The 15,859-nt window shown below is 39.0% G+C and overlaps 1 protein-coding gene across 4 annotated transcripts in view; it reads right to left on the bottom strand.

Moving 5' to 3' along the window:
* Positions 1–15,859, bottom strand: part of cadm1a (cell adhesion molecule 1a) — a 488,946-nt gene that overhangs the window by 5,564 nt on the left and 467,523 nt on the right. For all 4 annotated transcript variants that reach the window (XM_088440054.1, XM_088440055.1, XM_088440056.1 and 1 more), the window contains one exon: positions 981–1,109. In XM_088440054.1, the coding sequence (XP_088296180.1) occupies positions 981–1,109 (129 nt within the window). The remainder of the gene's footprint in view (positions 1–980; positions 1,110–15,859) is intronic.

The following is a 15,859-nucleotide window of genomic DNA, read 5'->3' as shown; positions in this document are numbered from 1 at the left end:
CCTTTGACTATTAGAGATGGGGGGTGGTAAAGGGGTATATATTATGCCTTCAATGACTCTTTTTTCATTGTCAAGTATACCTGACCCTGCACCCTTCAAAGCCATTAGGGACCACTAGCTAGTACTGTCTTCACACCAACAATACATCTTTGTGACCTAGATTTAACCAGGTGCGAAAAATTGCATAGACAAGGGCTTCTCAAAGTTTTTCAGATCAAACAGCAAATGATCGTGTTAGAATAGTATATAGGTTATTCCATATTTGTTGTACTCATTAAGTATATTAGTAGATTATTCGACATGGATGCTTTATGTTGGAGTTGTTTGTGAAGAAGGTGTGAGGAGATGGCACATCTCCTACGGCTCTAAGAACAACTGCAGATGCCACGACTCGACCTAAGGGTGCAATAGCATGGGGTCTGTCTTTGTGTTCTTGAGAAACAAGTTCACAGCATGGAAGCGCACCTACGATCTTAAACTGATTTTTCACATTGTGGCTATATCCCTACCCCAACCATTAAATTACTATGTAAGATTTAGACCGTTTTTCATTATGAAAAGCAGGAGGTGCTGCATTTACCATTGTCCGTAGCTACTGTATAACAAACATGGCAGCATCCAGAGAAGTGCCTCCCCCCATGTAATATAATTTAATGATTAATAGACCTACAATTATCTAATGTTTTTTTTTTCCTGAAAATTAACATCCTCTTTTAAAGATAACAACACAAGGTACTCAACTATAAAGAACAGGCGTTTGTCACAGCATCCTCAAAAAACAAACCTGAAGCAACCATCTGATTCAGGCAGATGACGCACACACTTGGCACATGCACATTTTTAGTGGTTGGGACAATAGTATTTTTTAAATCTCAAGGTTGTTTTCTTAATATTGGACCTTGTGCATACAGATTTGGACTAAGACCTTGGTGGAACTTGACTTGGACTAGATAAAGGACTACAGCTGTGTTATCAGTCACCTTTGTGCCTGGCGAAGTAGCGTCCCAAAACGATGAGTAGACAGAGCATGGCGAAGACCACCACGGCTACGACTCCCCCAATCACTGCATGGTCCACCGTTCTGGGGGCACCCTCGCCGGCTCGAGAATCTACAAGAAAAACATGAGATTATCTTTACATTTATTTAATGCGGAACGATCATACAGACTATGTGACGTACAGCAGATTAGAGCTGATGCAGATTCTAGGCCATGTAAACCAAGAATAGATTTTGCGATCATCCGAGATGGTGAGTAACGTTTAAATGCTGATGTTACCATAGTAGTCGATTTTTACTATTTGTGCTTTACTTTCATCACATCAAATTAGAAAACATACTTGTAGTGACTATAACATCAACAAAGACAGGGGTCATAGGACTCCTCAAGCTTAAGTACCTCGGTACTCTGTAGTGCCTTGCAAGGTTAGAGGCACGCAGCGCTCAACTGCCACATATGGGCTGACGAGAGCCATCAGATGACTTTTCAAAAGCAGTTTAATGGGCGTAAGTGACTCAAATGACACAGTTGCGGTTCAGACTAATCACTGGGCTTACTCAGATGTGCTATCTTAGCCCTCAAAAATGGTGTCAAGATCCAAATGGGGGATATAGTTTAAAGTGTTGCTAATGTTTCTACAGATTAAAATAGTCTAATTTTACTGCTAAATTTCTGTAAAAAAAAAAAAAGTTCATAATCTAAAGATGTTAAAAATGGAAATCTGTTTCATAGTCTTCTGTATTCAGAATCCAAGTATTACCCTATAGAATTTTCAGTAGGCTATCCGAATACCAAAATATTGGATGGCTATGTTGATATAACATTTTCCAGGTTTCAACAACAAAAGCCAGTCACTTAATCACTGCATGCAGAAGCTTTGGTGGGAAGAGAAATAGGTTTATCCCATAATTACTTCCAATCTAATCCAAATCTCGGCAAATCATCCATCTTTGTAACCATCTCCCAAACCCAAACAACCCAAGTACTTAACCCCTGACAACTTTAGATCCATGATTGTCAAATGGAGGCAAATTGGGTAGATCTGAAGTTCACAACGTCAGTCAAACACAGGACAAGCATTGAAACACAATCATTCAGTCCTCTGTTTTCAAAATGCATAATTAGATTATTTAGAAGCTGTTGCATTTAGGCATCCCTTCCCTAAATTTTTTTTCCCAAAGACTTACTTTGCAGGCAAAGAAGTAGGACAAAAAAAAAAAGTAGAAGCTCAGTATAACACGCTCCACTCCTGCAGCTGCACATTAAATGATTTGCTGAGCAGAATCCAGGAAGCACAAGGATCAGGCCATATTTAACAATGAATGCCAGAAACGGAAGAGGGAAAACTTATGGACAATATGAGCCAATACAGAGTAACAATGGAGGACACACTCGACAAAACTGTTTCCTCTGTTAATCCAAAGGGGTTATTTTGATTTGAGATTTTACTTTCAGTGCGGAGCAACAGCTTCAATTAAATTGAGTGCAAATCCATCTGACATCCAATTGCTTTAAGGCCGCCTTCGACATCAACATTGTTTCCCATTACGATGTTAATGCAGACGTTGGTCCCATGGGAATGAATACATGCATGCGGTGTGTTTAAAGAAATCGAAAGATGCAAAAGGAAGAAAATAAAAAGATCGTTATTTGGCTTCCCTAGGTTGACTCAGCAACTGCTGTCACTTTGTGCCATGACCTAAAATGTGATTTCCAGCATAGATCAGGAGAAGCTGTTAAGACATTCCTAGATGAGAATGAAAGGCCTGTCAGTCTTGCCAGGAATAATGATCCATTATGGAATTCCTTCTCCTTGTTTTTTGTCATGGTTCAAGTTATGTTGAGAATTTAAATCAATTTCTGGCATTTACCCGTACAGATGACATAGATCAATTTATGAAATCTATGAAAGAAGACTAAGACAAGCACAGCTGCTAAGCAGCAAACTCAGACCAACCAAGATTGACTTTTCTTTGCCGACAAAGGGAGGGCTTGGCTCTCACTTTCATATTTGCCAAAACCGTCGGCGCCCAGCCGTTCCCGCCTGCTTCTTATTCATTCAGCAAAGCATTGCACATTACAAGACATAACAAAAAGCACCAGCCGGGCGCCGCCAACAGCTGGCCCGAAGTTTCAGTTCACACTTTCCTGCGTCAACAGCTTTAGCTAAGGACTGGGTCGAGATGAACTATGACTGCATAGATGGATAGCAATGCATGCTATTCTACACAAGAAATAAACACATAATGATAACAACCGAATGCATGATTTCCTTCACAGTGGGTTACACTCTAGACTGGTTGGCAGCAAAAAGCAAGGGCACATAGAGACGAAACATTTATTATTAGAAGTGGCTCGCAGGCCTACTGCGGTTTGAGGGCCGCAAGTGTTTTGCACACACCAATACTACATTTCCCACAATGCAATGGCAATGCACTTGAGCGTGAGTGGCTTCATTCCATTATTCATCAAAAGTCATTATCTAGCATAACAGCAAAAGTGAAATTTCTGATACCGATCAAAAATGGCTAAATCCCAGATGGACACCTAAAAGCGTGAATTCAAACAATTTAGTTGGTGTCAGATGGCAAGTTCACGGAGGTTGTTGGAAAACCCATGTGTCGTCTGTGTGGAGAAAGTGCAGCACTAATGAAACAGTATAATCTGAGGGACGGCATTCATGAAACGAAACATGCAGACAAAAATAAGAATATGGACATAAAACAAAGGCTACAGAAGGTGAAAGAATTCAAACGAGGTCTTAAAACTCCACAGGCTCTGTTCAGAAAAGCCAAATCACAAAGCAAAGTTGCTACAAAAGAGCTCACAAAATCTGATTGGCCATTTACAGAGGGGGATTTTATCACAAACTTTATGCCTCAAGTTTGTGATGCAGTTTTCCCAGACAAAAGGCAACTCTTTTGAAACGTTGCTGAGCATGTCCATCAATCTGAAAGAACAGTGCTGTGATAAAGGCACAAGTGTGTGTGTGAGAGCACGAAACGTCTGACAATGCCCAATGCGTGGCACAACTACACAACATGATCTATCTGTATGGAGAGATGTCAAGACCCCAACCCCAGGTCGCCAGGGATAACCAAAGCACCGGATTGACCATAGATCATTTTGTCAGGTAGGTTATGAGTACCCCTATGAAAAAAATACCTCCTTAAGTAAAAGTACCTCTATATTTGAATAAATTAACTGTCACAGTAAACCAGTCCAGTCAGCTCATTCTGTGCCTCACCACACCTGCTCACCTTCCCTGCCAATCAGCAATAAATACCAACAGCTGCTGCTGATCACCTGCACAGGATATAACCCAGTCTCTCTCTTCCAGAACTCGCCAAGATTGTCTCTATGCATTACGCCGATCTTTGCATCATTGCCTGCGGTTTGACCCAGCCTTTACTCAACCATCCGTCAGCCTGCCAATCAATCTTGTCTACCCGTGTATCAACCCAGCCTGCTTCTGACTACCTGCTAGCCCGTGCATTGACCACACCTGGCCATGACGAACCACTACAGCAACTGAGCCTTCTAAGGCTTAGCGCAAGTACTTGTTAATAAATAAAGAATAGAACCTTATGAAGGACAGGCAACTAATGCTCTGTTGTTTCCAGATAAAAAACAAGTAGCCACCATTCCAATATATATATAAAATATGACAAGCTAATGAGGTCTCTTTTTAGATGCGTCTGAAAGAAACGATTTAACAAGTGATGTTTTCCGAGCAAGATGTCCAAAGGGTTAAACAGAAAAGACGGGTAGGAAAGGCGACCAAGAACGCCAAGGTGGAGTATCTCATTTTTCATAGAACGTGTTGACAGGGGCCTTCATTTGAGACAGAGGAGATCTCCTAATTGGATCTGCTAATCTGCTAATTAAGCATCAGTGATTTGGCTGGCGTGCTCGCACTGCTGTCGCCAGATAGAGGGGCAATCAGCGGCGAGTGGGCGGGGTGTCATAAGAGCACGTTGGCTTGTCAAGATCCACTTGCATTCGCCATGGCACTCTTGCCTAAAGAGTAAATGTAATTAAAGTCTCTAGCAACCTATTCATTGAACCTATTTGAAAATGTCACCTAAAGCTTCTCCTTGTCTGGTAGAGAGCGACGCCACTCTCATATAGAGTGACTTTCACGATGTCCGAAAGCATTTTAATTATGAAAAAAATAAGTGTGTCAAAGCAGAAAGGGAGATGATTAAAACAACTGTTTAACATTTTGACTCCAGCAATGATCTGGCAGACATTTTCAGACCCTTTTTTTTTTAAACAATTGAAAATGTTATATTTTCATTTGGGTGGGTCAGCATGAGCGCAGACAGACAGATGGCTGGCGCTGGCGATGTTTCCTTTCATTTTGATCAATGCCTGTATATGAAATTAATGATTTACCATTTTCAGACTATAAGCCGCAACTTTTTAATGATTTCATAATTTGAGCCCTGCGTCTTACAGTCCAGTTCGGCTTATCTGTGTTTTTTGGGAGTTTTTTTTCTTTTTTTTTTTTTTGCTAGCCAGCAGCAAGCAAGTGTGCATATCTATTCAAGATGTTAATTTATGGAACAACTATGAAATAGAACTGAAAAGATGTGAATATATGGCTGTGTTTAAAAAGCGTTTAAAAAAATATATTAAATAAAAAAAAATGTCTAAATTGAATAAGAGAATGTATAAAATTTGGCGTAATTTGTGATGTGTACATTTTATATACAGTACACAGTATATATGATTTTATTTATGTATTTATGATTGTATATATGTATTATGTGGAATGTGTTTTATGTTCACTAAAATAATGTATTGATTTCGGTTTTGAACTGCTATTTAACTAACTAGTACTTTGTTAATGTTGAAAATATCCATCCATCCATCCATTTTCTACAAATATGTTGGGACTAAACATGCAGGCATGTTCAGTCCGTTAAAGAGAGGATGTTTACAGACAATTACAAAAAAAACTAGAGCTGCAAGCAGCTATAAAGGGCCCTTGCAGACCTGTGCACGTTGGGGTATGAACAGGTCGGGGTATGAACAAGGAGTATGAACGATGAAAAATTAGTTGTAGATCACTTCAGTGCAGGACTCTTATCAAATATGTAAAATTTAGAGAAGGTGGGACAATTTGGGTTGAGTTACTGCAGCTTTTATTGTTACAGTTGTGTGACTTTCAATGCCATATAGGCCACGCCCATTGTCGAAACATCGAACTATTTTGTGGAGGGCATTAGGCATGGCCAATGGCTTTTCAGACGACATTTAAGGGATAGCACTTCAAGGGGCTCAGCAGAGTACATAAAAACGTTAAGGAATTGCTATATTTTTTGCTGCCACTATGTGGCACTCGCACTACAATAAAAAATAGGCTTGTAGGTGTGTTTCACAGTGAACTCCCATCCCATATATGACGTTTTGTAAATATCAGATCATGTAGGTCCAATTACAGCAACTTTTACCATTTTGGCGAGACATCGGACTTTGAGTTGGCATAGAGGCCACACCCTCTATGGAAAAGTCATAAAAGTTGAGAATCTTCATGTTCCAATGTCTCAAAGCTTTTCTGACCATTTTTGAGTTCATTTAGTCAAACAGGCATTGCACAGTACATACAAGTGTAAAAAATGACATTTTTGTCTGCCACTAGGTGGCGCTGTAAATGATTTGGAAGTTTATCACATAGCTGTATTAGGGCATGACTTTTAAAGTCTCTACAAAGTTTCAGATGGTTTGAAGCTGTTACAGCTGAGTTTTTAAGGTTTTTGTCACTCTTGGCGAAGGAAATAGTAAACATAAGTTGAAGCTCCAACCCCATCTTATATGTCATGAGATCTTCAAGATATTTGGACTATGTGTGCCCCTCAGTCGGATAATGATCCATGCCAAAGTTGAAGGTTATAGGGTGAACCGTTTAAGCAAAAAAGGCACTAGTTTGAGACCAGCTAATGTCTAAGTATGGGGCAAAACAGCACATTAAAAAAATTCATAACAATTTTTCTGTACATCCCAGCACATCACTTCTATTGACTTTTTTGTAGGTCTTACAGTCCTTCATTTGCCTACAAAGTTTCATAGCTGTAGGTCAAACCAAACAGGATTGACTGTAATCTTTCGACTAATGACATTTTTTGCAGCCACTAGGTGGCGCTAGCTTGAAACTGGAATATATTGTTGTCGATGTCTTCAGGAGAAGATTTTCATCCAATGTGTGAAATTATGAGAAGATCAGTTACAGCAGCTTTTACTGGTCCGATAAAGCTTCGGAATAAAAATGGACGTAGAGGCCACGCCCATCATCGAAACTTTGTAAAATTTGGTGGCGGTCAACAGGGCTGTCTAGAGATTTGTCAGACTTAATTTCAGCAATATTACTTTAAAGGGCTCAGCTAAACACATAAAAATGTTTAAAAATGCTATATTTTTGGCTGCCACTAGGTGGAGCTCGCACTATGACAAAAAATAAGTTGATAGGTGTATTCCACATTGGAAACCCATCAAATATATGAAGTTTAGAAAATAAAAGACCATCTGGGTCCAAATACAGCAACTTTGTTAGTTTTGGCGAGACATCAGACTGACATTTTTGTTTGCCACTAGGTGGCCTTATAAGCAGTTGAAGATTTTTTTAAACACGTGTTAAGGGCTTGAGTCTTCATGTGTCTGTGAAGTTTCTGATTTTTCCAAGCTTGTAAAGCTGAGTTATAAAGGTTTGTGTCACATGTGACGAAGTAAACATCAAAGGCATAACATGAAGCCCCGCCCCCAACATATTTGATGGCGGATCTTCACAAAAATTTGAACAATTGTGCCTCCTAGTCTGATAAAACACCACAGCAAATTTGAAGTCGATTAAGTAAAGCGTTTAGGAGAAAAAAGGAGCAGTTTGGGACCTGCAAACGAGCATAAACGGGCCAAAAGTGAACATTCAAAAAATCATAACACTTTTTCTGTACATCTGAGCATATGGCTCGCATTGACTTTTTTGTAGGGCTCGAAGTCCAACATAAGGCAACACATTTTTGTAGCTCTAGGTCAAATGGGCCGGGAGTGAGAGGCTATTTTCCACTCATAAGGCCATTTTGGGGCCAATTACACTTTTTTTCATTTTGGTGAGACATCTGACTTTGAGGCGGCGTGCAGACCACGCCCATTATCGAAAAGTCGTAAAATTTTAAAACCTTAATATTTGATGTCTTAATGATGTTCTGACCAATTTTCAGTTGTTTTACTCAAACACACTGAGCACAATACATGAAAGTTTAAAAATGGACATTTTTATCAACTACTTGGCATAGGTCTCCATGTGTCTATGAAGTTTTAGATTTTTTTAAGCTAGTACATCAGAGTTATTAAGGTTTTTGTCACTCTTGGCGAAGGAAAAATTGAACACATAATTTGAAGCCCCGCTCCTATCATATATGTCGACGGGTCCACACCAAATTTTGCCCGGTTGTGTCCCAATTTCTGACAATGCACAACAGCAAATTTGAAAGTGATTGGGTGAAGCATTTAGGAAAAACAAGGAGCAGTTTGGGACCTGCAAACGTGCAAAAATGGGCCAAAAATACACATTCAAAAATTCATAACTCTTTTTCCTTACATCTGAGCACATGGCTTGCGCTGACTTTTTTGTAGGTCTCTAGGTCTTACATATGCCTAAAAATTTTCGTAGCCCTAGGTCAAACGAGCCGGGACCAGCTGCACTTTTTCGACCTTAAGTGGCGTTGCAGAGCAATTTTTTTTACATTGTTTTAGGAAATACTAAAATATCACATTTTTCACCAGCCCCGACAACTATGCAAAATTTATTACAAAAAAAATTAAATTACTACAAAAAAAATTATAAACTTCATATACCATCTTTTTGCACAAAGATCTGATGTTATTACCTGCGGCTTATAGTCCAGGGCGGCTTATCCGTGACAAAAAATATTTTTTTGATCATATTTTGCTGCTGCGGCTTATATACCGGTGCGGCTTATAGTCTAGAAAATACAGTATTTATTGGTAGCATACGGTATTGCAGGCCTTAAGCCAAAACATACTTGTCGCAATTTGGTCAATTTTAAAAAATGATCTTACGTGTTAAAAATGGCTCAAGCACTTTGAGGATGTTATGTAAATTGGATGAACAAACATGCCATTTTGAGGGTGTCCTGAAAAATGAAGATTTTCAGAGGATTTACGCCCAACTTCAGCAATATTAAATTCACGTTTGAGAGGAATATATCAATCATCCGTCGGTGTAATTATTGGCACTGATATTTGGCATTTTGACAAATGTTGGTATCGGCTTATTTAAAAATATCTTATGGCTGATAATACATCAAACTATTTTAAATTTAAGGAACTATTTATTTATTTTGCTCACCCTGGAAACACTCTGCATCTTGTCTCTCGCTTTTGTTAATTGAAAACAAAGTTCAGTGAAAATTTCTGTTACAGTGGTATATTTACTTATGAAATTAATTAGTTTTGGAAGTAATTTTGTGACGTGAATCTTTCATAAGTAAAGCCGCTTTTTACATGTAATGAACCTTATCTGTTCCAAGCCCCTTCAAACGCACCTAAACCTTTTAAATGAATAGTATTAATACATTATGAAAATGCATATAAAATGGTAACAAATGCATACTAGAATTACATTAGTGCATAATAATAAAATATATCATGTAAAGAATAATTAAAAAAATGTTCCTAAACCCTTTAAATTAAATACATTAATTGGAGCAGTTGACAATATGAATGCAGTTCACTTGTTTGCCCTGAGATACTGCTGGTGTATTGGTGATGAGTGCAGAGAGAGAGAGAGAGAGAGAGAGAGAGAGAGAGAGAGAGAGAGAGAGAGAGAGAGAGAGAGAGAGAGAGACACCTTTTTAGGTCATTTAATTTGTATGTTTTTATTTTACATTTTCCAGTGATCCTGGAATAATTCAGGAATAATAATCCAGGAATAAATTTTCTGTTTGTTGGTTCTATGAAATAAATTGTTGATGGGAAGTGTGGATGAAACGAGTAAAGATGAAAAGTGCAAGACCACAGTAAACATCAATGCGAAAAACTATTGTCTCGTTTGTCGCCAAGCCGGCATGTTAATAAATGATAAAAAAGCAACCCCAACCGAAATGATTATTGTAGACATCACGGATTGTGAAAACATATCACATTACATTACATTCTTAATGGAGCGAGTGCTGGTATCTCATGTTATATGCCAACAATGTCGCCTTTTGTCTCGTGAATTTTCTCTTATTACCAGAGACAAAAAATTTTCCACTGGTGTTTCATAATCTGAATTTCTCGTAACAAGAGGCGTTTGTAAGTAGAGGTACCCCTGTGCTTTGACATTTTGGATAACTTGATTTACAGTAGAAAATTAGAGGAAGCAATTTGTTTCAGTTTTCATTTAACTTTTTGTCACATCCCTGGCTTATCATGTCTTTTTTGTTGAAGGCGAGGTCCTCCTGCCACGACGAGACGGCGGGGTCACTGGCCGCGCACCTGACGACCATCGTCATCAAGGCCTTACTTAAGGCGGCCTGCGCAGGAGGACAATCGCCGGGTTATTCCATGAGCCACTCTTCATTGAGGCCTTAGTCGGTCCCAGTGTTTTCTAATCCCGAGTGTCCGCAGTCGCGCATTTTGTTTTGTACTTTGCCCTGTCCTTTTTGCTTCGTTGCTCGTTTGCCTTTTGCTACTCCTCCGGGCTCTTTTGTTGTTCCTAGTTTTTTGATTGTCCTCCTGCTGACCTCGTCCCCTTGTGCCAGACTACTTAATCGTTTAGACCCGTTTGGTCTCTCTTTTTGTTGCACCTTTTTCCTCACGCTTGCCGTGCGATTTTTGTTAATAAATCCTTGAAGCTGAACCCTGCGTGTCGTGTCGGGGTCCTCAACCCACTCGTGTCTCGGGGTTATTCCTAACACTTTTTAAGACATACTAATAAACCCTGGGAGCTTCCTAAACTAAATGAGATTTTTTCAACAAATGTATATGTTCTTTAATCTGTAATAAGAAAAAATATGAAATGCAACATTATTGCATAATTGTTATTGTAAACAAACATATACTTAAAAACATTCCAACAAAATTCTGCAGTCCATATTATATTTTTAATTAAATGTAAAATTCTAATTCTGAATTCTGAATATTTTGTCTTTTATTGAAAATGGACATCGACTGGAAATATTGGTTATCTGCATCCGTGAAAGTCCACGTCCCTTTCGTTCATTCTAGTTTTGTTAATAAATGAAAGTCCAAAAATACATTTTGGACCGAATGACATTTTTATTTTTAAATCCAAAATAGGAAACCAATTTTGACAAATGAAAAGGGGGGGAAAATGTTGATTACAATCTTCAGATGATTTTTAATAAAACTGTTCATTTCAAATCAGCACACTAACAAAATAACAGACTGTTCATGAAGGTGTCGTGAGCCACCCATCGGCGGACCATCACTGGGGCGGCTGGCTTGTCTTTGTCTTTTCAAGTGGAGGCTGGCTTGACTGCAGTTTTTATTGCCTTGTCAATAGAAGCCTCTAATTTTGTGTCGGAAACAACTCCACTCCTGAAAATATTGTGATGCATGCAATCGGATGAACAGAAGGTACTTGTACCCTTGACCACTAATAATAGCCGCTTTCACACTGCAGAAACACTTCCGCAGTACCCAGGTAGCTTGAGTTCTTCTTTCCACTAGCACTAAAAGACGTTCCGAGTCTGGAGGGTTTCCATAAATGCCTATCAGAAACATTCTAAGCCAGGGGTGTCAAATTCAGTTTTATTGTGGGCCACATTGTAATTAGTTGACTGTGCATCAAATAAAGTGTATTTGTCATACACTTAGCTAGTTTTGAAATCAGAATCTGGTAAAAAGAGAGATTTGGAAGAAAACAGTGGTTGTTTTTTTCCACCCATATTTTAAACCTTGAAGACAACTTGCAAGTTTGGAAATTTCGCCAGAAACTTGAAGTAAAATCAACATTTAGTGGGCCACATAAAATGATGCGGTAAGCCGAATTTGGTCCCCGGGCCTTGAGTTTGACGCCAATGTTCTAAGCACCTAGTTGCGACTAGGGTCTTCCGCCAGTTGGGGGGGGGGGGGGGCGTGTTGTGCTAACTCTGATTGGTTGATTGACCTTGAGAGTGTTTTATGTAAGTATCAGCAGCAGCCAATACGCTTCATTTTCACTGTGGCCAGTTTAATATATTTTAGTCGAACGGAAATTCCCGAACCCTGAAAAAAAAATGTATGTGGAAAACGGAACAGATATTGAGGACCGCCATTACACAGGAAGTTCGCATTCCATATAACGGAGAAGTATGCACTCCTCCTTTTTATAAATCTAATATCATTGTCATCCAAAATGGTGACATGTAAGTGACTGTTCATTGTTATGAGTTTGACTTTAAACTTGAATGATTTTAATGTTATTCATTTACGTCTTATAGCCCATGGCGTACGGAAATGGAAATGACTGTGGAAGAGTGACCATTGTAATGCATCCGATTGGGTGCAGCGGGAGGCGCTCGCCTTGAAACCAAAGAATTAATTTTTGCTTAGTATTCTGGCAATTTGCCTTTTCAGAGGAAATTGCTTCTGGCTCAACGCACAAGAATCAGCAGACATTCAATGGGACAGTTACTTGAAATTAACAACACGACTGTATGATATGTAGGCAAACATTTTCGTAGAGCAAGAACTGAAGCCAACACTACAATTCAAAATAGACTACAGTATTTTTCGGACTATAAATTGCGACTTTTTCCTCATGTTTTCAGCCCTGCTCTTATAGTTCAGTGCGGCTTTTTATCTGTGTGTGTTTTTTTTTTTTTTTTTTGCTAGCCACCAGCAAACAAATGTGTGTATCTGTTCGAGGTGTCACTTTATGGAACAACTATCAACTAGAACGGAAAAGATGTGAATCAATGGCGGTGCTCAAAAACAGTTAAAACAATATATCACTACAAAAAAAAGTCTAAATTTAATATGAGTGTATAACATTTGGGTAAATTTTTGATGTGTAAATGTTTTTACAGTACACAGTATATGTGATTTTATTTTGTATTTATGATTGTATATGAATTATGTAGAATGTGTTTATTACATTCACTAAAATAAGCTATCAAACAAAGGGAGACAGAAAAGATATTATTGAAGTATTGATTTCGATTTTGAACTGCTATTTAACTAACAGATATCCATCCATCCATCCATTTTTGATAAATATGTTGGGACTAAACATGCAGGCATGTTCAGTCTGATAAAAGAGAGGATGTTGCTGTTGGAAGACAATTACAAAAAAAAAAAACAAAAAAAAATTATAAACCTCCAATACCATCTTTTTGCGTAAAGATCTGATGTTGTTACCTGTGGCTTACAGTCCAGTGCGGCTTATCCATAACAAAAAGCTTTTTTTTTTTTGCTCATATTTTGCTGCTGCGGCTTATATACCAGGGCACCTTATAGTCCGGAAAATACTGTATTTTTTTCCCCAAGACGGTCAAAACTCAACATTAAAAATAAAGTACAGTGTACAACACTGAAGTTAAGTACAGTACTGTAATGTATTGGCGTTATTACATAAACCATACATCTTTTGGATCATGTTTTTGCATTTTCCAGTTCATATACAATATATGTTTTAAATACTGTAGTTTCTGTTTAATAAAACGTTTTTGGACAATTATTTTTTGCCTTTTATTGCTCGTGTTACCCATATAATGTATTTTGTTTACATACCCTCCTGACTACCAAGAACAAAAAGGTTGTCCGATCACATTTATTTTGAAATTCCCCAATCTATGTGAAGTAATAGTAATATTGCAAAAGAAATTTTTCAATTTTTTATTTTTGTTTTTAAGCTATGATGTGTCTTCTACAGTGGACATCAGAACCCAATACAGGGGAAACGGAACTTTATTACGAAAAAGTTAGTCCAACAAAAATATCAACAAGTCAACTTGACAAAGTGTTCAACATAACCATAACTGTCCATCATCTCTTTTCTTTTGTTTCACTTTTGCTTCTTTTATGCTTATTTGGTATGATACTTCAAAAAGCAATTCCCTTTCTTGGAAACACAAAGGAAAATCTTGCACTTGGAGCACATAACATATGTTTTACTGTTGCAGCCAGCTTGGCGACACCTTGATGCATGTGTTTCATCCACCATCTCTGGAAGATGCACAGCACCATAGTGTCTCAGAGCTGCATTTGGCTGTGGTTTCCATTTTTGACGGGGGGGAGTGTAGTCATCTTCGCTGTCACTTGCTGCACCTCCTGCTTGGGCTTGAGCAATTAACTCTTCACCAAGGAGCAATTTGAAGTCAAGGAGCTTCTGTGGTTTCTTCCCCAGACACTGGCAGTCACTCTTATACTGAAGCCATGAGTTGGTGATTGCCAGGTCAAAAAAGTGGAAAACTGCACGGACTGTCCATTTTCTAGTGCGAGAGGCCATCCTGTAGAAACTCAACATTCGATCGACCAAGTCCACACCTCCCATGTTGGTGTTGTACTCCGCAATTGCTAGTGGCCTTGACACTTGGACAAATCTTTTCTCTTTCTTGGACCATCTTCTGCATGTGTCCTGAGGTTCAATCCCATAGGCAGATGATGCCATGACCACTGGCTTGTTGTCCAACCATTTTATGACAGCAAGTTCAGGTGTGCTTCGTCTCACCACCATCTCTGATGACCCTCTTTCTTTCTTTTTGAAGAGCTTATCGCCTATGATCTTGCAGTCCTTTGGAACCCTGTTATTCGTGAGGGTTCCAGTTGCTGTCAGTCCTTTTGTCATCAGGGTGTCAATGAGGCTGATTGTTGTAAAGTACCTGTCAAAGAACAGGTGGGTGCCTTGGGGAACTGACCCTGCCAATTGAAGAACAGCTTGTTCCCCGATGCCCTTTCCTCCTGGAGCTGTGAAAGTTGTCTTGCCCTGGTAGACCACAAAATCCAAAACTAGACCAGTTGGTGCAGCCAAGACAAATACCTTCAGTCCAGTTGGGTTTGGTTTGCCTGGTACATACTGGCGCACTGGACATCGACCAGTAAAAGGAACCATTTGCTCATCGATGCACAACTTTCCTGTTCTTGGCATACTCAGACATCCTTGCCTTACTTTGCTCAAGAGGGGCCTGATTCTCCACAAGAGATCACTTGTTTTTTCTTCATTTGAAACATCAAGGTCATTGACGAGCTTGATGGAGTTTCTCAATTTGTAAAACCGATTTCTGGTCATTGATTCAGCCACAATTTTTACTCTAGTACTTGAGGCCCAATACATTTGAATGTTTGGATATCCTAGACAGCCCATGTAAATAGAATTTCCAAAGAATGTCTTCAATTCCTCAGGTGTGGTATTTAACGTTGCTCCAGACACAAGTACTTCACGCTGATTTGTGTACAGGGCCATTTCTTCAAACACAGAGTCATCAATGTATTGCTTAAAATAATCCACCGGGGTCCAGTTTTGGCGTGTCAGAGCAGCATCATTGCTCTGAATAATGGGAGGATCATCAAGTTGGGATTTGAATTTTGTATTCTTGCTCCATAGTAGACGTCGACTGGACTTAGATGTGGACAGTGCTGCTTGATCTGAATCCTCTGCATCTGCTAGCCCTGCCTGAAATTCCTCCTCAGAGCTCCCTGAATCATCTTCCTCTAGTTCTACCTCAAACAGTGGATCTTGATCATCTTCATCAGATAACTCAATGTCTGAGTTTCCATCAACAATCCGCAGTAAAAATCTCTCTGCTTCTGAGAATGACTCCCTTTCTTGTCATTTGGGAAAAAAAGACCAAAATGGACAAAATAACTTCAAATGTCCACTACAGAGGACATGTTTTAAACACTTGAATACT

Source organism: Hippichthys cyanospilos, chromosome 18, assembly GCF_059441005.1.
Source record: "Hippichthys cyanospilos isolate Australia breed blue-spotted pipefish chromosome 18, RoL_Hcya_1.0, whole genome shotgun sequence".
Taxonomy (NCBI): Eukaryota; Metazoa; Chordata; class Actinopteri; order Syngnathiformes; family Syngnathidae; genus Hippichthys; species Hippichthys cyanospilos.
This window is presented reverse-complemented; position numbering and strand designations above follow the sequence as displayed.